Source organism: Thalassophryne amazonica, chromosome 1 (assembly GCF_902500255.1).
Source record: "Thalassophryne amazonica chromosome 1, fThaAma1.1, whole genome shotgun sequence".
Taxonomy (NCBI): Eukaryota; Metazoa; Chordata; class Actinopteri; order Batrachoidiformes; family Batrachoididae; genus Thalassophryne; species Thalassophryne amazonica.
Genome location: NC_047103.1, coordinates 51,929,299 through 51,956,143, shown reverse-complemented (window position 1 = coordinate 51,956,143; position 26,845 = coordinate 51,929,299). Strand labels below are relative to the sequence as shown.

General features: G+C 40.8%; 1 protein-coding gene across 1 annotated transcript in view; it reads right to left on the bottom strand.

Moving 5' to 3' along the window:
- c1h8orf34 (chromosome 1 C8orf34 homolog) overlaps window positions 1-26,845 on the bottom strand; it is a 295,839-nt gene that overhangs the window by 24,057 nt on the left and 244,937 nt on the right. The window contains exons 11-12 of the mRNA XM_034169848.1: window positions 15,160-15,286; window positions 1,179-1,669 (exon numbers count right to left, since the gene is read on the bottom strand). Of these exons, the coding sequence (XP_034025739.1) occupies window positions 1,179-1,669; window positions 15,160-15,286 (618 nt within the window). The remainder of the gene's footprint in view (window positions 1-1,178; window positions 1,670-15,159; window positions 15,287-26,845) is intronic.

The following is a 26,845-nucleotide window of genomic DNA, read 5'->3' as shown; positions in this document are numbered from 1 at the left end:
TGCCAACTGGTCATTCATAAGCTTTTAAAAATAACACCATCATATTTCTGGAATCTTTCATGCTGTTAAAAAAAGCATTCAACTTGATGTATGTAAACTATCAACACATGGAAAATCTGTGAATCAAAAATTTGTAAATAAAAACTGAAATCTATCTTGTATGCAGTCCCGGCTTGGGACTCCGAGGGCTGGGAAAATTCTTAATTCATAATTGGGATTTGGTTGTTCAAGTGAAGCTGTAAAAAGTGTTTTTCATTGCTCAAACCACAACGGCAGGCTTATCAGCCTGAAGGACAAATTGCCCTGCTGTTTTCCTCCAGAGGAATGTCTTGGCCTTGGTGAACATTTGGCTGTTTTCTTATCTCAACTCATGGGACTGAAGCGTGCTCCACTCCCTCTCCCCACCTCCCTCCTACCCCCCATCACACACACCCCACTCCGGCTTCTGCTCACGTCATCCCTTCCCTTCTGCAGGGGCAGCGCAGTTTTAGCTGCAGCTGATCCCCGTTCCTCTCCCCCAAGCTGACGGTGGCGCAACTCAGGGTTGCTGCGTGACCTTCACCCACTTGCCTCAATTCGGATAATGGACTTCTTCAAATTTAGTGCACATAAACAATGTCAAATGTGTGTGTGCTGTCTTTAATTCTGATGTGTGCCATTATTACAGTAAACAAGTAATAACTGTGGACTAATTGCTGTCTGAGGTAACTTGAGTGTAAACATAATTTCTCCATTATGAGATCAATAAAGTATATCTCATCTCATCTCATCTAACTAATCATTTTTAAATATGTTTATATAGAAATAAAGTTGTCATTATTATTAGCTGATGACATAATAAATTTGTTGAATACAGTATATGCAGTTATGGAAAATTGTGTTTGAATGGTTTTAGCCAAGGTGCATGTCATATGAGTAATAATTTGCATAATGAACCTGAACAACTGTCATGTTTCACACAAAGCAAAACACTGTCGTATCAAATGCTTTCAAGGGTTTTCTAATACTTTCACCTTTTTTCCCTCCATTTGTCTATGTTGGCATCTTTTAACAATAACCAATACATAACACAGACAGACAGATGTCATTAGTGCAAACCACAGGGTCCTGGTGGCTTTAAGGCCACTGTTGTTTGTTTTAAATACTAAAGTATTTCTGAAGACCACTGAGTCCCTTACCTCAGACAGATAGGCCCGAAGACTGGCACCAAGGCTGTCAGTCGTGCTTAGTCCAGGAGGGGTGAGCAGTGGCCTCGTGTGTGTAGGTTGACTTGTGGGTGTCACAGGGCGGCTCCGGGACCTCCTGAAGGTCACCTCTTTATGACCTCCAGGATTAAAGCTGGAGCGTGTCAATAAGGTATTCGGTGTCAGGGGTCTACTGGGAGTTCTGGGGGTCTGAGTCCTGCTTCCAGGGTTGCTGGGAGATTGAGTCCGACCCATCACTAAAGATGTGGACTTGGGGCTGAGCAAGGGGAGGCCCACATTGCTGAGTTTGGATGAGAAGCTACCAGCTGGAGATGGGGGCCTGGAGTGCTGGATGGGAAGAGGAAGGTTGTCTGGTAGCGTTCTGTGGCGTAGTGGAGTGTGGAGTAGACTACTGTGGGGATTACTAGCACTGCGTGTGGTCATCTTCCCGGCTTCTGCCAGTTTGGCTAGATCCTTCTCTACTTCTAAAAAAGGAACAAAGGGAGATAACAGTATCACAATAGGAAAGTAACATTTACAGCAGGCATCACCATTTTAATATTAACTGTGGAAACTGGGTCAGACCCAGAAATAAGCCATTTTGGAGCATTTTACGCCATCGGATCGCCATTGGATTATTTATTCAGGACAGCAGCCAGCAGATGTCACCATGCATTTACACTCTGATTGGCTGTCACCATGTGCTTCCCAGCATCCCCCCCGCAAGTCGGGGGAAGCCCTCATGTGATCTGTGATGTCGCTATTAGACTGTGGGGGTTTTTACTGTAAGTAGTTCAAGGCTGTCTGTTCTATTAAAATTTTCCCCTTGAGGGGAACTATTTATTCAGTTTTTCTCAACAGCGTAAATTTTGATTATATTGGCAATGTCATACGATGAATACCCTATTTAAAGGCAAAGAAATCAAATTATAGTGGTGGCAAAGAAGGTTCTTTTTATAATTTAAATTTTAAAAATTTGAAAGGCTGTACAGCTTTAATAAGTTAAGCTATACATTAATACATATCCTATAAAACAGATGACTGACAAAGTTTACTAAGCTTTAAAGTGCGTAAAACAGAATTGAATCCTTCTAAGGGGCAATGACGACAGCATTTATAGTTGATGTAAATTGTGGTAAATTTTGTTTCCTCTGTTAGAAAACATTCCGAGTTGATGTACAATAAGCACCGACTGGTACTTTTTTCCTTGTTTGCTCCTCCAGTAGTCTCAAAAACATTTCTGTTTGTGAAAGAAGTGCTGCTGCCAACTTCTATGATCAACAGCTGCGTAATTTTTATCCATATTTTATGCTTTTTTGACAGATCTTGGCAGCAAGGAGTCAACAAATGGTCTGGTAGTTATCATTTCAGAGGGATAATTTCACAAATGACTCATCAGAAGGGTGTATTTCTGGATCTGTGTATACACATGACATTAAATAAATTACAAGAAGATGCACGGCAAGTGTTTCACAAACCTTGTCTTCCTTGTTTTTGAGAAAACGTTGCAGTTTGTTACACAAACAGCATTTTTTTTTACTGAAAATGTGAAACACATGCGCTCATTCACTGACAATCAGCTCTTAAATATTGTATTCAAAGCAAAAATGTCTGCAGTAGTACTTGAAATGCAGCTGTGGGACATTCCTTTGCTTGTTTGGAACCAGTTCCATTTTATTTGATATGACATCCCTGTAAGATCCAGAGAATTTACAATACGTCTTTGCCATGCGTAATTAGAATGTCTATACTGTGTAGTGGCTGAACTGTACAGTGAGACACAGTGAGGCGCACAGCGCACCGCCTTGACCCTACGCACAATAATTTGCACGAAACAGAGACTGTGTTATTTTAAGCCTCCTACATTCTACACATCTTATACCTAAGATAATGAGAAGGAAAAGTTCCACCTTAATTGACTTCACTGTGACTGATGGTTGGACTACAGTTACCATCATAGCAGCAGCATGTGGCAGGACTGCAGCATGTAATGGCACAAAGTCAAGTCAGGTTTTGGAGCATGTGACAGTGCTGTGCACTGCTGCATCCACGACATCACGGTTCTCCCCCTGGTACTGGATGGCAATCACCCAGGCATTCAACCAGTCCCCACATTTTGAATGTAACATCTATCTATTGCAAGGTAAAGAAATGTGGGCACCCCCTTGGAGTCCTCACAATGCAACTGATATTCCTCATCTAATCCTCCCTAAAGGCCCGGTCCCACTGGCGTTTAGGAAGATTTGTGCTTGAATTGCGCACAAACTTGGTTTATATTCGTTAAACACCCGCAATATCCATGAAACACGCTTGTATGAGTCGGCCGGCATCCGCACACGTCCACAATTATCCGCAGAGGCACGTTTTTCCACTGCCAGGATTTTTGAGCTGCACAAAATTTTGGCCTTACATAAGCAATACATACTCAATCTATACACTGTATATCCGCCGTGATCTGCTGATATCTGCAACTGATGGGGTATTGCGGCTTGGCAGCGGACTGGGGCAGTGTGTAAAACAGATATATAGTGTGCCTATCACGTCCACATCACAAACTAAAATAAGTTGTAGCAAATGCATACAGAGTGGCCACGGATAAAGCGTTTATATTAACGTCTGTTTTGCATGTGATTTGCGGACAATTTGCGAATGCATAACAAACACTTCATGTAAACCCAAAGTACTATATAAATGTGTCAGAAATCGACATACTTGCCAGTCATTGGCTACGTTTACATGTCGTTAATATTCAGGAAAAGGTCAATATTCCAGTTTCTGAATCATTAGGAATAACCCGTTTACATGCTTAAGCAGACAGAGTTACTCCTGTATACATGGTCATTGGTATCATTTGGAATATCCCCATCTAAACAGCAACGCACATCTTCCACCAGTGCTTGATTTGGTCTGGTGTTCGTGCAAATCCTGCTTCGTGTAACTTTTCGGCCACCTTCTTGTAAATGTCGCTATCTCTGTACTTTCTACAGTCAATAAAAGACATTATATTCATGTCTTTCACAATACTAATGAAGTATTCGGTTTCCTCCTCACTCCAAAAGTGTGGTGCTGTGCTGCCACGTCTGGATTTCCCCATGCTTGTTTACCTCTGCTTCTGTGGGTTGCGTGCGCCGCATACAAGTAGTTGCCGTACCCAAAAGACCAAGATTCCTTGCGGATAGGACATGCGCAGAACACAAAATAATGTTCCTTTCTATGGGGATATTCCGATGCGCGTTTATATGACCTGATATTCGGGTTAGAAAAGGAGTAACCCAGGGGTCATATTCGGGTTTTTAAAACTGGAATATGAGCATATTCGGGTTTTTGCAGGTGTTTACATGGCCGTGCGCAACCGGGTTATTGCTAATATTCCGGTTATGAAAGGGTTATGAAAGGGTTATTTGCTGCATGCAAACGTAGTCATTGCCAGTCCAGCTGTGGAGACGTACAGATGTAGTTAAGGATCCCCAAACACGTAGTTTGATAGTTGCTACCATCCAACAACATACCAATCAACTTGTCCAAGTCCAACAATTGCTCCTGAGGCTGTGGTGTTGGTGTGAACAGTGATGCCGAAAAGCCCGAGTGTGCTTCTTTTATGACTGCAATGCAGATGCCATGCGTGCGCTGTTTCCGCAGCACGTGCGCAATGCATTCTCAATACATCCGTAATACTTCCGTGATAATCGCAATGCGTCCGGTCCGTTTCCTCAATACATGCGTTATACATCTGTGATTGTTCATATATATTCGCTATACAGTGGTCCCTCGCTATAACGCGGTTCACCTTTCGCAGCCTCGCAGTTTCGCGGATTTTTTTAGTCCAATTTTTCATGCTTTTTTGTTTTGTTTTTTTTTTACAGCGCATTGTGTTCTGCATCCTCATCAAGCAGGCCGGTCACGGCACCACGAAGGCAGAGCACGCGCATTGTGTTCTGCGTGTCTGTTTATAAGAATCTTTATAAGAAAAAAAAAAAGAGCGCCAACAACTACCCATAACCGTGTTCTTCACTCAGAAAAAGACACCTGCACCGAGGTGTCACTCAGTGGAAAAAGATGCGACAGCGGAGCGGTGCCAGGACGAAGAGGCGCAATCAGAGGAACTGTGAAATACTGGTCAGTCACTATTAATAATTTCTTATGTGTCCAACTTTGTAGGTTGATCGATAAATTAAATTCATTAGTTCTAAAAGCCATCATAATTATTTATAGGAAAACATTCTATTTTTATTTCTCAAACAAATGCTAGACCTGAAAACAGGTTGATCTCATTTTTCTACTAAGGTTTGAACTTTGAGAGTGTTTACACACGAGAGAAAAGTGAGAAAATGTTAATGCCTGTTTGAGAAAAGTGTATAAAGTGTGTAGTGAGGGGTTTTACAGCCTTAAAACATCTATAATAATTGTAAAAAATAGTGCTCACTACTTCGCGGATTTCGCTTATCACGGGTTATTTTTAGAACGTAACTCCAGCGATAAACGAGGGACCACTGTACATTATTAATATACGAGGTCTGTTAGAAAAGTATCCGACCTTTTATTTTTTTTTAACTATATGGATTTGAATCGTGCGCTTGCATCAGCCAAGCTTGAACCTTCGTGCACATGCGTGAGTTTTTTCACGCCTGTCAGTTGCGTCATTCGCCTGTGGGCAGGCTTTGAGTGAGCACTGGTCCAGCCCCCTCATCGGATTTTCATTGTCAGGAAAATGGCTGAGCGATTGGAGCAGCGCTGAATCAAATTTTTCCAGAAACTGTGAGAGACAGCCAGGTGGAAACCATTCGGAAGATTCAGATGGCTTTCGGTGAAGATACTCTGGGCGTCACACAGATTAAGGATCATTACAACCGGATTAAAGATGGCCCACAGCGGCGCAGGGCGCGCCGCGCTCCAAGCGGCCATCGACAGACTGAAACGACCAGATCATTTCCAAAGTGAAGGCTGTGTTGATCCGGGACGTCGTCTGACTACCAGAGAAATTGTGGAAGAGTTGTACATCAGCACTTTTGCGGCACATTCCACTGTTACAGGAGATTTTGTAATGAAAGACGTGTGAAGGAATTCGCGTGTCGGGACGGAGCCGCTCATGGCGCACAACAAATAGCACGTCTTTAAGCCGGTTGTAATGATCCTTAATCTGTGTGACGCCCAGAGTATCTTCACCGAAAGCCCTCTGAATCTTCCGAATGGTTTCCACCTGGCTGTCTCTCACAGTTTCTGGAAAAATTTGATTCAGCGCTGCTCCAATCGCTCAGCCATTTTCCTGACAATGAAAATCCGACGAGGGGGCTGGACCAGTGCTCACTCAAAGCCTGGCCACAGGCGAATGACGCAACCGACAGGCGGGAAAAAACTCACGCATGCGCACGAAGGTTTAAGCTTGGCTGATGCAAGCGCACATGATTCAAATCCATATAGTTTTAAAAAAAAATAAAAGGTCGGATAGTTTTCTAACAGACCCCATATCCGTAATTCATACTGAGAAATTTGTCATTCTTGGCCAATTTTGTTGCAGATGACAACAAACGCCGGAAATTTGTATACTCAATTTATGCGCAATTAATCCTCTCCCCAGTGGGGCCAGGCCTTTAGTAACTGCTCACTTGACACAAAGTCATTCCAGCGGTACCCAAGGACCCTCCAAAAGGACCAGTACCTTAGATCGCTGGTTAGCATCCAAGTCTGACAATCATACAGTAAAGACAGGAAGCACTAAAGATTTGGACCTTCAGATTTAGGGACATCAGCATCCCTAAACACATCTGTTCAGTGACTTCACAACTCCATGAGCTATTCTCACTCATCTCCCCATCTCAGAGTCCAGGACCCAGAGACATGAATGCCACGGTCAAGATAGGTGAATGTCTCTATTCAGCGTATGTATATATGCACTTCTGAAGACTGAGTCCAGGCAGTCACTGAAAGCCTGGATCTTACTCTTGATCCAGGACAACTGTAAATCCAAGCACTCCGATTCCTCACTCAGCTTCTCATGAAGAAATTCACATTATCCTGTAGGCACAGATTATGTAAAAGACCCAACTGTATTTTCTCCTTATGCTGAGGGTCAAGCGAATAATAGCAAAACAAATACTATTTTAAAAATACTGGTGTAAACTGTGTTTCCATATTAGATACAGTGTTTCCGGTGAAAGGCCTTCGACACCCACACCATGACCAGCACAGCCAGTGTTTTCACTTCATAGTAAACAGGATGCTTCTTCGCAATCTTTTCTCATAAACTTGATATTTTCAGCTTGAGTTATTTACCAGAGCAATGGTAAACACCACATGTTTTTGTCAGAAAAATCATTCGTCACTCTGCAAATAGATGCCCAGGTCGGGATTTTATTATAAAGCCTAAATTCCTGGAATTAATAAGTGGTCTGTCACAAGCAGCATCATTTTAAAACTCTCTGCTGCTGGCTGCGTTTAACAGAAATACTATAGGCTGTCCCCCAGATGTTGATGTGAAGTGACAGCAGCCAGAGATCAAAGATGAGGCATCAAAATCCATATGGTATATAAACTTTTGAGAAGTTTGGATCCGGTCTTTCAGTAATAAGAACTGGAAAAAGAATGAAGAGGAGAAAATGAGGGGGAGAAAGCGAGAAAAATAAAGAGGAGGAGACAAGGAAAAAGAGAAACAGATCTAATCTATTCCAGTCTTTGATCCTGCATTAGTTACACGTGGTGAAAGAAACAGGGCCATAGCACGCTATACAACCATTCGGTACTTAAGCAAAATTTACTCGATCCCTCCTCTGAAGTAAAAATCAAACCGCCAAACACACATATCCTCATTACATGTGCTTTCCTGGCATTTCCCACCAGTGAATACACATAAGTGGCATAATTATATGCACCCAAAGCTACCTTAAATGATCATTTCCTTGCTAGCTACATGCTAAGCTAGCTAGTACAGCTAGAGACAAAATTAGCTACATGAGGGGGGGTGTATTTGTACTATCGCAAACTGCAAATTATACTGATATGTTTTTCGACAGTGTATACATCTATAAGAAACAGTTTTTAAAAACATATACTGCTAGCCAGTGTAGTAGCTGCCACCATACTGGATGTTCTTTTTTCACAATTTTTAACCGGTCAACACCGCAAGGGAAGCAGTGATGATGCAAAGCTGATGTTATGCCTGTCTAGCATAAATGTAACATTTATTGTAATAGACTTCTTGAGATTCATATGAATAAATATGAATGGACACTTGTCCCTGTTTGTGACTTTAATCCACACAAAGCTGACTCACGACTGACATGTTTAAATAGCTTTGAGAGGGGTTAATGAAGACATTGCTGATCTGCCACTGGAAGCGAAGCAGAGAACCAGCGAACAGTGGGTTGAAGCGCTGCTTCATTGCTTCAAGCAGACCCACCACAGTCTGCAATCAACGTAGAGAAATGATTGTTTCCCGATAAACACCCTCAAAAACAATGGCCGCTCCAGGGTCCTGAACTGAAGGACCAATAAGGAAATCGTTACGCTTTCTGACTTCCGTCCATGATGCAATCAAAGTGCATCAGAAAAAAATCGATGCAATCAGGCATCAAGCAATGCAACACGATTCAACCCGTCAAATGAATCGATGCACTCGGACCACGCATGTTTGTATCTAGATACTGATTCGTATTGATTAATTTCCACATGCCTCGTCTCCAAGCCACATTCTTGTATGACAGTCATTTTAAAAATCATATACAGGTATATAATTGATATACAGATATTCAAATATATTGGGAAAAGTCACAAATCATACCAAGGTTATCAGTATTTGAGATAAACAATGCTTCAACTGCTGGATAAGTATATGATGTTTTGTTCACTGGCAAATCAATTAATTAACTTATCATTATGGTGTTGACTTTGGTTCTTGGTTATGGAAACCGGTGACTTGGATACTTTCATTGCTGAGGAAAGGTTTACCGACCTTGACATTGCAGACGATGCTGTGATGGTTGCGAAATCAATGGACACTGATTGCAGCACTTGAGAAGCTGAGTGAGAAAACTGAGTGTTTGGATTTGAGATTGTCCTGGATCAAGACTAAGATTCAGGCTTTTAATGACTTCCTGGACTCAGCCATCAGAAATGTATCTGCATGTAATGAAAGAGTTGAAGTAGTAGAGACATTATGGGTCCTTGGCCTTTGAGACTGAAAGGTGCCTCGGAAGAGCTTGTGGAGTCATGAGGCTGCTGTACAGAGATGTTTGGCGATGGCGATGGCGATAGCGTTGCAGGCGAACAAAGGTCCAAGTCTTTAGGATCTTGGTGCTACCCATCTTGCTGTATGACTGTGAGACTTATATGCTAACCAGTGACCTAAGGCAATTACTGCATGTGTAGGTGTCTGCGAAGGACCTTTGGGTACCGCTGGAATGACTTTGTATCAAACGAGCAATTACAAAGAGAGACTAGGATGAGGAATATCACGCATTGTGGATGAGCACCAGGTACTATGTTTTGGCCATGTGGCCCGTTCCTCGGTACATGATCAAGCACACAGGTGCCTGAGTGTTAAAGACCCTGTAGCTGGAGAAGGCAAAGGGGATGTCCACATTTCACCTGGCTGTGGCTGATAGATGGTTATTTTGGAGATGTGGGAATGGACCGTTTGTCTACCTGGGTCCATCCAGGACCAAAGGTGGTTCCATGGTGTTGTGGATGCGGCAAAGCATCAAAGACAACTTGACTTGATTTGATTTGATCATTTTTGCACCCAAAGTAAAGCTATGAGTAGGCATGCAGCTGTATCCTACAAATTGAACATTCATTTTAATGTAAATACATTAACATTAAAGCCTACTTAAAGGGGATAGAGAATCAAAATCATCTTTTTCATGTTTTTGGTGTTAGTTCAGAGTCTCCCCGCTGTGGGGAATACACACGAAGTGCCAGCAAGTGTCAGAACCTCTGTTTCAAGTATTTCTCCTTTTTTGAATTGCCGTCAGAAAATTGGCCAATCCGTGTTTGAGGGAAACATTGCATCACATTTTCACCAATAGCCCCCCCACACACACACCCACACCCTTTCACACACGCCCCTTCAAAATTAATTATTCATAAGGTTGTGCCCACCCATTCGTAACACTGGAAGAGGAGCAATGGCGAGCTACAGGTGTGCCTTCCCAGGCTGTCATAGCGGACTACGATCTTTACATATTCTTCCCACGGAAAGCAATGTACGCGATCAATGGCTTTTATTCATTTTTAACCGCATCCCCAGTACATACAACCGCCGACTATTTCTTTGCTCTGCGCATTTCACGGAGGACTGTTTCACAAACCTTGCACGATTTCAAGCTGGCTTCAGTCAGCATTTAATACTCAGTAGAGGGTCAGTTCCGACTTTGCGACAAAATCAACCCCAGAAATCACTACAGCCTGTATCACATTTTCTTTTGTTTTAAATTTGTTTTTAAATTTATTTCGGATCGTTTTTTTATTATCATTATTATTTTGTGACTGGACTTTATGTCACAGTCAGCCTCTGGCTGACTTCATGTTGGTGGGCGAGGAACACGATTTATCACTCAACAGCAATGTTGAAACGTGATCTGTTAAATATGTTAGTGAAGATTACTGTCGTCTCGTTTTCAGAGTGGTTTTCAGGGTTTTCAGTGAGAGCAAGGGCAGCCAATCAAACAACGGCAACCGATCAGCGCCAACACCTACGTGCATTTCATAATGAGGTTGCCAAATAAGCTCCGAAACGATGCCATTAAGGGCAAATGACGCATTCTAAACCCAGCATAGTAAATAGTTGTTTCAGAGAGCCTTTTAGGAAGGTTCTGAGCCATTACAGACCCAACCAATTTTTTTGGGGATACATATCACATCACAGAACAAGGATTAATGCCCCATTCAACCTCTCTCTATCACCTTTAATTGTATCCAATAATTAATAAGCAGTAACTTGTACGTATATTATGAAAAATGCAGATTTATTTTTATTACAAAAAGCAAATAAAGGGCACTTGCACAACCAAATCACTGTGGTACCAACATAAGATGAAAAGTGAGGCTCTGGTTCTAAATATGGAAAGTATTAGACACTAATAAGGGCTTGTAAGAGTTCAATTAGCTTGCTGAACAGCTTCACTGAACTGCCTGATGGTAGCCTGAATATTCAGTAACTCAGCGTAAAACAACTAGAAATCAATTCCATCTGAGGGCTGCTGGGGTAAAAGTGAGCGTGATATTAACACACACAGCCCTGTTTAGTGCCTCCTAACCACCAGTCCGCTGGGTGGTTCTGCAGGCGCTGACGCAGCCACTGCACTCAGAGCCAATGTGCAGATGAGCCGAGAAGACCGAAGCAGCTGGGACCACGTTGGGTGACAGTAATTGGTTCACTAAGTGAGGGCAACATGTTTTACATAACATGCCTGGAATGCGAAAGCTTGAACTGGGTTTTTAAACACACAGTCGTGCTGTCTGACAGAGTAAGAAGAAAACGACGTGGGCGACATATGACAACAAATGGCAATAGTAAGTTCCTCGGGGTATCCCCTTTTTTCCACTCTGGGTCAGAAATAGGAATACTCTCTCAAATCTTTCATCCCATTCATAAATAAAACAAGCTCAATCATCATGACAACAAATGCTGCCTCTTAAGCAACTCTCACGTATCTGAAAAATACTTTTCAAACGATTTTGAAAACATTACATAAATTCCATCTTGTCAGCCAAAATCAGTTTCCAGCACAATTATGTTCACTCACCAGCAAATGATTCAACAGACCAAAATGCAGTCATTGTCAAACCTGATGTTGACAGGAAGTCAGGGTACATGGAAATAATTTTAAGTAGTTACAGTTCACTCAGGTGCAGCACAATGAACTGTGACACAGTGAATCTGGGTCTCAGAGATGTGAAATTAATAAATCATGCTCTCAAACTGGGAAACACAGTGGCTTAGTGTAGAGCCCCGCGTGGGACTAAGTTCTTGTCCCGCTCCAGGCCCCTCCTGCTGAATTTCGGACCTTTACCGCCCACACCGCAACATGTGTGTTACACTCCTGCCCGTTCCCGCAATGTGCCTGTCCATTCCCGCCCGCACCCAAGAAATGCAGCGAATTTATGCGAGTACAGTACAGTACAGGTGCATTCATTTTGTGTCTTGTCCTGGTCAATAATAACGCTACCATCTGATTGTTTTCATTTAGTTTAAGGACAGTTTCATGTGACAGTTCAGTTACTGCATGCCCATATGTGGGCATGCAGTAACTGAACTGTGAACTGTGTCGCTCTGTTTGCTCCTATTATGTCCGCTGCTCCTGTTAAATTATTTAAGATAAAAGTAGCGTGTGGACACACATCCTTTACACTATTCTCCTTTGTTGAGTCAGTCATCCCGTCACGTCCATGTCTGCAGTGCTTTTTGTTAACTGCCCGCAGCAACATCCTAACTGCCCGCACCCGCCAGATTTGCGTTGGGTCCCGTGGGACCTGGCAGGACCCTATCCCAATGCAGCCCTCTAGCTTAGTGGTTAGCACTGTTGCCTCACAGCTGGAAGGTTCCCACATTCGTGTCCAGCCTGGTCCTTTCTATGTGGAGTTTGCATGTTCTCCCTGTGTTTTTGTGGGTTCCCTCCGGGTGCTCCGGTTTCCTCCCACTTCCATGAGACAGGTAAATTGGTGACTAATTTGGCTGTAGGTGTGAGTGAGAGCACGAATGTGTTTGTCTGTATATACTGTATGTGTCGGCCGTGCAACAGTGGCGACTTGTCCAGTGTCTACCCCGCCTCTGGCATGATGACCACTGGGATAAGCTCTAGGATCCTTGTGACCCTAACTGGAACAAGCAGGTTTAGAAAACTGATACTAGATTGATAGATAGGTCAGCCTGATGTGAGAGATTAGCATATAATTATGAAAGCAAATGGGCTACGAGCAGAACTGTTATTTCTAGACAATTTCAAACTCACAAGTAAGGCGATTGGTTTTTGTCAACCTTTTACAGGTAAATAATGGTGGAGTTTCTTCTTAAATATCAACACAGACCGATGTCTAGGCTTCTATAAACTGCTCTCCTGTAACACGCAGTACTTAACCAGCTTGTTTTCCCATGTCGGTGACATATGTAACAGTATTCCATATCTGAACTCCTGCTTGGTGTGTGAGACACACCCACTGACATTAAATCATTCTCATAGGTGAGTGAGTATTGCATACAGCTGCTCCTCTCCATTTGAAGCTACAGGAACAGAAACAACTGGTTCTTGCACAGGAGACTGTCTGTAGTACACGCGTACTAACTCACCTACTGGAAATCCTCCGTGTAGGTTAGTCACGGGGGGTGACTAAAGTAGAGCGCACTGGTGGCAGGACGTGACAAAATATTATGCTGTAGAAATCATTCTCATCATTCCTTGAATTTGTTTGATGATTATGGAATTGGCCCAAACCAACAGAAGTTCTTTAATCTTGTCATATTTGCCATTGGTGTCTTTGTGTAAATAGACTTTCTTCTTTATCCCTGATGATGCATTTTTCTTGTTTCACAAGAGTTGCACGACAGGAACATGATCTACATCCCCACTCGCTGACTGGCTCTTCCACACAATGGACTTTGTATTCCGGAACTGGGAGTTTACAGTCTTTTTAATGTCAAAGTGATTCAGATAAGTTCAGGTTCAGTACATGTATTAATGATGCTTTACAGATCTGAAAATTACTTATCTTTTTTTTTTTTTTTTTTTTTTTTAGGAAGCAAATGATATAGCAATTTCATTGCCAAACTGAACACCAGAAGCAATTCTGGGATAAAAGATGTGGCTCAAGGGCCCTTAGGTCTCCCTTGTAAAGGGGATTTTGATCACAATGGAACTAGCCTGGTTAAATAAAGCTTAAATTAAAATTTAATTAAAAGTCAGTGGCAGAGTGTTGCGCACATTACAACAGACAAATGGTTATTTTTGAGAGATGGGGATGGTACAATTCTCTGCCTGAGTGGTTACCATCAGGACCCAAGGTGGTTCCATAGTGTGGGGAATACTGTGATCATCAGCAGTAGCACATGCCCCCAGAGCTGACCTGACACCTGGAGACACACAGTCTTACCTTGCTAAAAACAGTATGACCCCTTAAATCACCAGTTCTATTCCACAAATCTGTACATTAAATGACTGTAAATTATGCAAATGACCGTATTTTCTTGAGTATAAGTCGCACCGGCACGTAACTCACACTTTTTTCTTGTATGTGGAAATCACTTTGACACACAGATAGGAACTCAGTGTAGCGCATGTGCACACTACAGTGTGTGCTGCTACTTAACATAAGAACTTTTAAATTCCAAAAATAAACAGAATGGACATATAAACTTGTGATGGCAAACATAGATGTTATTTGAGGCAGATTGGACAAAAGAAAACATCAGACAGACATGGATGTGCACTCATTTTTGCAGGAAGCTCTCAGCTTATGGGTGTATGCCAAAAAGGACTTTTAAATCCCCACAGCAAGACGGCAAAACAAGTGTGCGATGGACAACATATTGGAAGTTTTTTGATGCAGACGAACACGGATTTCTGACCCACAGCACTGGAAACACTACAATAAAATTGTGAGTCCATCTGATTTTTTTCCATCAGCTCTTTTAAGTTTGGAATTTCTGTGCATTGTTGATGTACTTATATTACTGATGCTTGCTTTGTTTAGTGATTTCTAGGAAGGCCCTATATAAATAAAATAATAATATTAATTATTATCGAACACATGATTTTCAGTACATACAGTAAGTCGCACTAGAGTACAAGTCACGGGATTTCTCAAACTAGTAAAGAAAACAAACAAACAAACAAAAAAACCTGTGACTTGTACTACAGAGACTATGGTATATTTCCAGCAAGTAGCCTATGCTTTGTATTCAAAGTTTGTGCATTTGTGCAGCATACAAACTCTCATATGCACACAGTGGACAGGATGCATATAAAACACTCACACGGTTACCTACCAGCAAGTTGCTTGCCCATGTTCTCCAGCTCTTTAGAAAACAGGGGGTCGCCCAGTAGCATGCTGGTCTGCCCAACAGAACTCCAACCTCTCACAGGCTTCAGATCAGCCTCCCAGACAGACTGACGCTGGTTAGCAAGGAAAAGAGAAAGTCACATTAGAAGAAAGACCCTTCAATTAACTCTTTATATAATTTTCAGCTATTGCTGAAAACATCTGAGCCATATCTCTTGGGAAAAAAGAGGCAATTATTATTTTATGGGCTTTAGAAAAACATGAGAAACCACAGTAAGTTTAGATGAAAGCCCACAGCCTGCAGCTCGCTGTGTTTAGTGGATGCAGAACGCGAGACTGTCAGTACTGCTGGAAGACGTTTTTGTATTAACTATCAGGAAATCTATAGGGGCTACGCACACGAGCATTTTGGCAAAGAGCCTGACAGCAGCAAATCCTTCACCAGTTTCGGAACACTTCATAAGCTCACATATGCCGACTATATGGTGGATCATATTCCAAAGCATATGGAGGAAAGCAAATTGTAAAAAGGCAGACTGAACCTCCAGGTTTGCTCTGTTTCTTCTGGGGAGGGTCCGTTATTCCTGGGGGTCCACTGGTCCCAACCTCTTCATATTATTTGATGGTGTATATTACAACCCCAAACTGACTTTAAAGTTAAATTTACATAAATAAAACATGATTCTGTTAACATACACCATTAATTACCTTTAATGGTACTGTTTATAAATCTGTTGACTTGAAAATCAATAAATAATGGTAATTCACCGTAATTAAATGTTTTTTTTTTTTAAATTGTCAGACTTTTCTAATATTACTTAACCCACTTTAGTGAGACATACAGCCTACCATAAATGTAAAAACAACTTCAACATGCTCTCCTTAATAATAGAACTAGGACTAGTGGATCCTAGAACTAGTGAAGCTCCCGTTTCTTCTCATCTCATCCTAGTGTATATATGTGATTTGCAGCGGATGGCGTGGTTCAGCTAATCGGCTAAAAGTTAATTAGCAAAGCTGGCATTTTCATTAGCAGATTAACTTTTCAGCTAATTTTGAAAACCATTAGTGGACCAACAAGAATTCATTCAGTTTGACTAACTTTAACTAACATATTTTTAACAAGTTTTAACTGTTAAAAGCCTTTTTAAATCCTAAAATCATACATGTTTGTTCCTGCTAGAGTTTAAATACGCTAATCCATGAAAGTGAAATTAACAAATATGGTGCAAAGACAACAGGCATCATCTCAGGTAGATGGAGGAGCAGGAGGTCAAGCCAGAGTAAATGCATTCATTAACAGGTTACTAAAATTATTTTCTATGTGTATTATTTTATGTACTGTGAATAAACTGTACGTGGAATGTAAACTACTGTTTAATTTCATTTGATTATTTAGTTATTTTATGTGCAGTTTTGAAATCAGGGTCAAATTTTCTAAGTGTTGGAAAATTTCAGCCAATTCGCCAAATCATCGCTAGTGTGTGGTAACTTTCGAGTATTAGTCTTAGTCTTTAAACTCAGTCATATTTGGACATCTTTAAACAGGGTAGTCCTAGTGAGTATGGTTTGACACTTGTTTGATCGTGCTCACTTGGGGTAAAAATTTGAAGCCGAAGCAGTGTTTGTTGCATTTGTGGCAGAGGGCACAGCTCCTTACTTTCATTTTCGGGTGGGTTGCCAAGTCTGTACTTTAAAAGCTAGCCAGTTGTCAGGTCTGCACTTTAGGAAGCATACCGGATAAGCAGTTTCATCCTGTTTTTGTCCCCCCGGTATAAAATATAGGGGTATATAGCAATCAGCTTATCCATCTGTCCGCCTGTCTCTCTGTCCACTGGTTTTTGCTTGTTAGTGTGATATCTCAAGAACCAGTCGATCAATTTCATTCATATTTAGCATTAAGGGTGTACTTGGGTGATCCCCCAACACCAGTCAATTATGGTGACCTTGGGGTAAATTTCAAGGTGACAGTGAGATATTGACGATATGGTCATTGCCGCCCTTGTTAGCGCTATATTTCAAGAACCAGCTGATCAACTGTATTCATATTTAGCATAAGTGTGTACTTGGGTGATCCTCGACACTTTGCATTACTGATTTGTGGGGACAGGGGGGCTATGTAATCTCCTGATGACTCTTGTTTGGATCACAGGTTATCGTAGTAGAATGGCGCCCAGTGGAATGGGGTGTTGGATCCAAAACAAAATCAAACCAAAGCTGTTCAAATAACAGAAGGTAGTGGTTAGCAGTAGCTTCACACTGGGGCCAAGTTCTATGATGCTACGTAAGTGTCCTTTTTGCTTTTGACATGCAGCTAGATGATCCATGAAGCCAAGACAAAGAAAAGAAAGAAAGATAAATCTGTCAACTCTAATCACTGCCTGGTTGATACATTGGATGATTCTGATGATATTTAAAGATGAGACGTGGTGACGCTTCAGTGACAGCAGCACCACAACATGACAACCCAGTCACAAAATTCAGCCTGCATAAAGCAACAAGTTGGTTAAATACTACAATTGAATCCACCCTGTCCTCAACTTCACTTCTTGCTCTGCGGTGGTAATTCCCCACTTCAGCACCATGACATCATCCTATCCTCATCTCTCTGGGTGTAGTTAAATCTGGCAATCAGGGCCACCAATGGATTCCTAGTATAGGTTTTCCAAATGCATTTTCATTATCTTTATTACAGTGTAAATCATTACATTACAAAGCATTATTATAAAAATTCTTTTGCGAATTTGCGTCCAACTTTTACGATGATCCTGTTTTAACTCCACATTCACAAAGTTTATTATGGTGCTTTAAGAAAGCCTGGGCTTACTTTATACTGTCTGAATGATATACCGTAGGTCTTGTCTTATCAGCCACATGCCATATCCCCAGAATTACTACAGACCTCCAAGCTCCTCTGTGCTCGGAGGGCACACGGTGGAATTACAAATATATCCTGCAGATTGGAGGGTAAATGTAGTCCAGTGGATGCAGCATCCACATACTTGTCTTCTCTTGATAACATCACTCAACACGTACTGCAATCAGTAGAAGACTTCTTGAACTTTCATAAGTGCCACACAAAAGGCTTTCATAAGTGCCACACTCCCAATCAGGACTCATTTAGGCACGAAAGCGACTTTAGCTCTGCTACTTCTCTTTGAAACCTGAGCAAGGCATTCTTTGTCCCACAGGCTATCAACACTAATTCAGAAAGTTTCAAAAATCTCTCAGTTTTAATTTCACATCCACACTAAGCCATCTTTTTTCACACCACAAAATCACAGTTTTTGAAGATATCTTCCACAATGAATTAATGTGAAGCCTCTGGTGGCTTCACTGAGTGTGGACGAGAAGGTTTTGCTAAATACTGCAGTAACACCACCTAAAAGGTGGTGGCAGTAACATGGCTTATGCTCTCCAAAACAAAATAACTATGACAGGTTGTCTTACAACCATGTTGCAACCTCTGGTGCTGAAAAAAAAAAAAAAAACGTAACACATACGGTGCATCTAGAAAGTCGCACAGCGTTTGGAGCTGTGCCAACAGAACAGAGGACGATTCTCGTTTCTTGACTGTAACAAGACAAGAGTTTCAGTTAGTGACTTTAATCCACACAAAACTGACTCACGATTAACATATTTTAATGGCTTTGAGAGGAGTTAAGAAGCGGATTTGCCGCTTCTGAAGCAGCGAATCAAAGAACCAATGAGCCAGTGGATCGAAGCATTGCTTCAGTTGTTCACGCTTCAAAGTGGAGTCATGCTGCAGAAACGGTTGATTACAGAGCTGCTGCAGTGTCTGTAATCAACGTAGAGAAATAATCATTTTCCCAACAAACACCTTCAAAAACAACAGCTGCTCTGAAGGACCGATAAGGGAATTAAGTAAAAAGACTACTGATATCGGTGGATCGAATCATTTCTTAACGATACCCGAAAAGAACCAGTTCTCGATACCCAACCCTAGTCAAGTCTTGTTCATCTTCCATACATGGGTTGGCCAGGAGCTAGGTGCACTCAGGCAATGCCAATATGCAGCTGTGCACATAACTGGTGCTCATTTGCTTCATGTGTGACAAAAATAAATGATGGGTAGCAGAAAACACTGAGGGAATTGCTTTTCTTCCAGTCTTCTTCTTGAGAACCTCTGCTCTCTGTGTTTTCTGCTACACATCATGTATTTTTAGTATGCACAAACACTTGAACACCAGCTCTGTACACAGTGGCCAATAAAACCTTTTCTTCAGAAAACCTATGGGTGGCATTACTAAGGGTTTGTCCAGTATGTATGCAATCTATGCTTACAAAACTGCCCAAAAGCAGTGATTTAGAATACTTTTTATGTGATCAGATATCATATGACTAGACAATGTGACAGCTAAATCATTTGAAATAGTCAACACCATTTCTTCCTTTCAACCTGCAGCAAAGGAATGTAATAGTAGTGATTGCAGTGATGAAAAGGGAGGTACAGCTGACAATAGTGAATGCTATCCTGGGGATGCAAGCAGACAGCAATGCACGTGGAGGCTCCCGAAACCATGTTGTTTGTGCAAGGCAGCTGGAGCACCTTTTGTCCTCATCAGAAACAACAAATGATGTGAAACTGGAAGAATCACACTTATTTTCCCCTTTTGTTTGAATGCTTGGATACTTTAATCTACAGAAACAAGTCTATGAGAAGATATTCCTTTTTGTCTCCTAGATAAAGACAGGTGATGATTTTACAATGACGTATGAATATATTACAGTTCTTGATGCAAAACACTCGTGGTACAGAGCACATCCCAACCCAACCACCTCCTCCTCACTCCTTGTATGACAAAACCAAAAGCCCAAAACGGGAATTGGAAAAACCCTCTAGTGATGTTTCTGCCCAACTAACAAAGATGGATCTCATTTCTAGCAAGATTGATTCCACGTTGAGAGAAACAAGGCAGGGAGAAAGAGAGACAGAGAGAAAGAATGCATGAGATGATGAGAGAATGACAGCTCAGGGTCAAGGTGTAAAGTTACAAATTTTAGTATTTTGCTCCACAGAAACTGGGTTTCCATTACAGATTTGAGCAAAAGTTAAGCAATATTTTGTTAATGTCAACAAAGCAGAAGCGTATTCATTAACTGATGGAATGTGATGACTGGGTTCTGTGTTCTCACAATGATCATCATTCCAGTGAAGCTCTCACAAGAACTTTAACTCCAATTCAGTTTATTTCAATTCAGTTCAATTTATTTAGTTCATATAGCGCCAAATCACATCAAAGCTGCCTCAAGGCACTTCACACAAGTAAGGTCTAACCTTACCAACTCCAAAAGTAATGGTGAAGGTAAGGTCATACCTGCTAAATATTGCCATTTTGTTGTTTGTTTTTTTAAAATCCAACATTGCCATAAGGTCATCTCCTATAACAAGCGTTCACTCTCTTATTTTGTCTACGCATACCATGTTGTGTATTTTAGAATGTCATGTGATGCTTTCTGCACATCATGTGACCTGTAACCAAGTCCCTTTCAGCTTTTCACTTGTGTGGCTAAAAATATTCAGCTTGCACAGCTGCTAGCTAGAAAACAAATAAACAGGTACATGAAGGGAGTGTATTTGTATGATCCAACTGACTGAAAATTATGTTGGCCTGTTTTCAGAATCGACAGATTTTTGTAATATCTGATGATAATTGTAGCTAAGCACTGCCATAAACTAGCATAACCTGCATGGCAGTGAGTAGGCCATGACTGCTTGCTAGCTAGCACAGGTAAAAGGTAAGTCCCTTTGGCTTCTCCCTTGCTTTCACTCTGGGTCGCCACAGCAGATGGAATCTGCGTGCTGATTTGATACAAGTTTTATGCCAGATGTCCTTCCTGACGCAACTCCAAATTAAATGGAGAATGGGCTTGGGTGGTCTTGAACTGCGAACCTTCTGCTATGAAAACAGGAGCACTAATCACTTGGCCACCACGCCTGCTACATGTTATGTGACCTGCCTTTTTTTTATTGCCTTTTTCAAATAAGGATTTTTTGTTTTTTTTAATCACCTGACAAAACCACCTCAAGTGAGCATAAAACACACACATTTCCATCAAGTGTATTTTTGATTGGTTACTTCAATTTGCACAATTTGGAGGGCGATGGATGGTAACCTGCCATTTGATAACAGTACCTGCAACACCAAGCTTCAATTTCTCCAGTTTGAATAGATCAAAGCTGAATGTGACTGTATCATTAATGGAACCACTGAAACTAATGAATGTTGTTGAAAATGTAAACAAACTGGAAGAAAATCAACGTATTTTATTGGTCTTAAGTTGAGCTCCATGTTATTAGTAGATGTTGTATAATGGCTGAGTGGATCCATGTCATTTGATTGGTGGTTCGTATGTCATGTGACATGGATTATTCGTACTATTTGCCATTGTGTTTCATTTACCGTGCAAAAGTTCTTTTATAGCATGCAATTTTGGTGCTATATAAAATGTGCTATTGCACGCACCGGCCACCATGTATGCTCACACTGCCGGGGCGGTGTTTAGCTAAACATGGCAGAGTTTGTTTTGTTGGTGGATGACGACTTGAAGGACCTAACTGAGACTGTTAATTCTTCTAACACACACACGCGCGCAAAAAAACCCCATAAAAAAACAAATCCACTATGCCGTAAGCCACCTGGAGGCATGAAGAGCTGTTAGGATGAAGTCAGGATGAAAAGCTGGACAAATTTCTGACACAGTTTTTCGCTGGAGTGAGGAAAGCAGATGGCAGTCTGGACACAAAGTCAGTGGACAACATCACTCAACAATTTTGGACTTCTATTTAAAGTTTGTGTTGGACTGTTAAGCACAAGTGACGCACACCAAAATGTAAATCCCTTTTCTGTTGTTTATAAATTAATATAATATCAAATGATAAGGATCTATTTTGCCGTTATATAAAACAAATAATGAATGTTTTCCATTATTTCAATGGAACAAATTATTAATTCAGTGAAAGCTGGAATGTTCCATTCAACTCAGCTTTGTCTCGATGAATGGAACATTCCGGCTTTCACCTCATGAAATATTTGTATCATTGAACTCATAAACATTCATTATTTGTATACTAGAATAATAGATATCTATCTATAAGCTTTTCAATATAAAATAATGACCAATCAATTACAAACAAACAAAATCCAATTATGCTCCATAATTCCAATTATGTTAAGAATTAAATCTTGAAAAGGGAGTGTCAACCTGAATTCAAGGTTTGAATCTCAAACAAGATCTTTACATCTGTTACATGTCATATTTTGCTCTCTTTCACTCTCCACCCTTTCTTCATTGAATACGTAAAAGTGAAAAACCACCTCAAAAACATTAAAAACCTGAAAATATGAAGTTGATTCTTTACTGAGTAAAGACAGAGGCTTTGACTGCAGCTCTGTCCCAATTCAGGGTCTCCATACTTCTAAGGGCATTGTCCCATGAAACTCTTCAGGTATCAGGCCTTCAGAACAGTGGAGGCCAGAACCACTCTGAAATGAAACGGTCTAGCCCACTGAGCATTTTGTGATTGTGTAGTTAGCTTTTTCCGCCTTTACCCCTTGCCGCCAGGCAACCTTGATAACTGCACGAGACAAGCTAGCATAGTGGATGTAATCCATATTTTACTCATCATTTTTCAGTATTTATTTATACTTTACATGTAAGCATTACTTATTTGCACTTGGAGCCTGAAAGAGTCCTTTTGTATTGTTCTTTAAATTTACCAATAATTTTGTCTTGGGGGATGGCAGTCACACCAATGACTCGTGGGATTGTTTTGGCCGCAAAGGATATACCTGTTGTATCCTGGATTTCTGGGGGAAAGAAGCCTGTACATGTCGGCCGCTTTCCAAGGAGCCTTTGAAATGAGAGTCTAGTCACGACACCTATGACATAAGTGGCCAGTGAGTGTAGCCGCTGAATTGGAACACAGCCAGGTTCTACAAGGAAATAAAAAGCTGTGGTTCTTCAACCAGTTCCATTCAGTATCCTTGGAACCAACCTACCACATAGTGAACCACCTTGTGTTTCCTCCAAGTTGTAGTGGAACCATTACATCACACATGGCAGAAATAATGGAAAGAGATCAGACCAGTTGTCCACTTTTAAGTTCAGTCAAAGAAAACAAACTACAACTTGCTGGTTTCCATTTCAAGTTCTGTTTCTTTTTAATTAAGTCTGCTCCCATCTCTTTTGGTTTCTGAATTCTTTTGTTAAAATGCTCCATATACACCAAAGTAGGCTTGTGAACCAGGACAGATCCTGTTCTGCATTGGTGGAAGTGCCATGAAAGCTCCAAGCCGCTTCAACTGGCATGATCACTGAAGGATTTAGTATATGACAAGTAACTCTAAACTTTTAATGAGTTCCTGTTGTTCCGGCTCACAGCAGAATGGATTTTATGGACTGCACACAGGGAGTCAGTAGTGCCAAAAACAAACAGGATATTGACAATAACACAATTAGACCGTAATTTAAGAAGTCCTTTTCAGGCATTACAAAGAGCGATTGTGTGAGATGGTGCCTCTGTTGCACAATACCAAATAACAGAGTCAAATTAACACTCAGAGCCTGTGATGTCACTGCAAAAAAGAAGATATTAAATGTCATCACGTTGGGTTATAGAGTAATCAATGTATGCATGTTCTGGAAGAATAATACAGCCATCACAGATGATGACCAAGAACATAAAATATGTAACTGCAGAACATCAGCTATGAATTAAAATCTTGAAGGCAAACTCTACAATACAAAGGTGACATCATTAATCCCATTCACACTCTACTGCCCATCAACAGACCATTTCTTTACCAATCCACTATCAAATTTAATGGACCAAAAGCCAACAATTTAGTTTCTGAGAGACATATGAGGACATTTGGATGGCTGTGCGTGAGCACTTTCTTTTACAAACCCAAATCAGAAAAAAAAACTTACATATGAAATACTGGGAGAGACCCCACACAGTGATTTTTACATAAACTTTAACTTCTGTTTCATTGCCGACAGTATACACCTAAAATATTGTATGTTTTGTGTGGTCAACATTATTTTGTTTGTTTAATACGTGTATACTCATACTTTATATGTGATTAGATCAGGTCTCGCCAGCCCTTCAAAAGATCCAGGCATCCTAATTTTTTCTTTTAGCTATTGGACCTGATAAAAAATTTGTATCTTACCCTTCTGTAGCTCAGCGAGGAGATCTTGTGTCATAGGCTGTAGGTTCCACTTATCACAGCGTGACCAGGTGCCACGAACACTTTGATGACATATATCCCATTAAAAACACTCAGACATAACAGTGAACTTCTTCTCTCAGAATCCATCAAATTGCACCATTTTTGGTGTAAGTTTTCAAAATCTTTGTGCCATCATGGTAACATTTTGAATATGGTGAGTTTTCAGCTCAGTCTAAAACTTTATTAGTACAACTAGACCCTCACTTGGAAATAAGACTATTAATGAATGATCAGTTCTCATTTTAATACTTCATTTAGACATATTCTGTGTCTGTCATTTATAACAAACTAACTGGGGTACCCAGCACTGCCTGGGTTAAGCTGTTTTAGACATAGGCCAAATGCCAGTCATTTTAATCAAAACAATTGCTCAACATTTGTTTTTGTAATGCTGATGTCTTACAAATGTAATATTTAATGGACTAAAGTTTGTCCAGCAGAACTATAAGAGGTGGACTCCCCAAACTAAGTGGAAATACTTGGTTAAAAGACAAAGACAAACACATTTGAAGTCCTTCATGCAGACTTTGTTTTGCAATCAAATTTATAACAAAATTAGACACAAAAGGTAGGTAACAGTAAATGTAAATATCAATGAATCAAAATTGCAATTTTACAAACATAAAATGGCTTTAAATATCAAATGTAAATATTAGAATGGAGAAATATTTATTCATGAAAAGTGTTTTCTGACCATTAGTTTTGAAGAGCCTCTTGATAGACAATGTTCCTTGTCATGCCACCTGGCAAGTAGATGTACCGCTCTTCTGGGTTACCAACCCTGGAGCAGCCGACATACAACTGGCCGTGGGAGAACACAGGCTCTGCCAGATTCAGTCCAACCACCTTAAGGGACTGTCCCTGAGCCTTGTTGATGGACATTGCAAAGCTGGGTTTGACTGGGAACTGCAGACACCTGAACTCAAATGGCATGTCTGATGGAATAAGTGGAATCCTTGGTATAAAGACATCTTCTTCCTTGGCCTTGCCTGTCATTACTGTGGCCTCCAGGACTTTTGGCATCAACTTCTTAATTGTGAGTCGTGTTCCATTGCAGAGCTTGGGTGGGTCAAGATTCTGCAGGAGCATGACTGGGGCACCAACTTTGAGCACCAAGCTGTGTGGTGGGAGGCCTGCTGGTGCCAGGCTGTTAAGGAATTCAACTGTGTAGTTAACCACCTCATCTGGATCGGGCACTGTGTCAATTGACATGTAGCTGGAGGCCTGTCCTGGAAGCTAGGCCAGAAGCTTAGCATTGATGTCATCCACTGCCAAGTTCTTTGGAGCAAGGATATCACACTCGCTCAGCCAGTTGTGGTTCTGGTAGTTACAGTGGAGGTTTGGAAAGACTTTGGCTACTAACTCACATATGTCATGAACAGTGTGACCAAAGGGCAGCTTGACCTGGTCATCCAGAGTGTCAGGTTGCCCACCTAGTTTGGGTGGGGTGGAATTAGAATTGACTACTTTATACTTTTTGTACTCAGGCTTTCTTGATGACATCATCAGGATGGGAGTGGGGATTTGAATTGTGACCGTAGAATTTTGACCACTTTATAATTTTTGTATTCAGGCTTTCTTGGTGACATCAAGTAACCATAAAAGATAAATACATAACAAGAATAGATTAAAGCATTAAATTATTGGTTGCCCAGAACTTAAAAAAAAAAAATGGTACCAGTTTGTTCCCCATGTCGTGAGGATTCAGAATATATATATAGTTTTAGGGTTACATATTATAGTTTGGGAGTTTAGCCCGGACACACAAACAGACAGAATTAGCCCTTTATGTATATAGATAGATGTTTGTTGAGGTGTTGCTACATTCTGTTGATTTGAACATTAGCACCCATGTAACCATACAGAATTAAATTTATCCATCCATCCATTTTCAATACCAGCTTACTCCAATTTAGGATCATGGGGTGCTGAAGCCTATCCCCGCAGTATAAACTTTATCATTTTAGAAGTTATTGCTATTTTACTTTTCTAAATAACAGAATCCACAACTACCACAAAAGACTCCGAGCTATCACTGATGTTAAAGGGGACAATACACGGTATTAAGAACAGGGGTATGTAAACTTTTGATCAGGGACATTTGGGTAGTTTCTGCTGTAGTTATGATTTAAAAACAGTAAACAGTTGTTTGACAATAAATGGCTTCACCCAACCACTAACCATGAGTGACAAAAGGTTTTTGTGTTATTAGTCATATTTTCTGAGAAATGGCCAAAAAACAAAAATTCTGCCAGGGTATGTAAACTTTACAGCACAACTGTTTATGCCTATATATTGGTTGAATTATTTGGTCAATTAATTGGTGAAATCCTGGCATCACAAATTTCTGGTGGGACTGATATATTTTTCTTATACAAATATTCTAAAGTAATATTTTATGACATGAATACA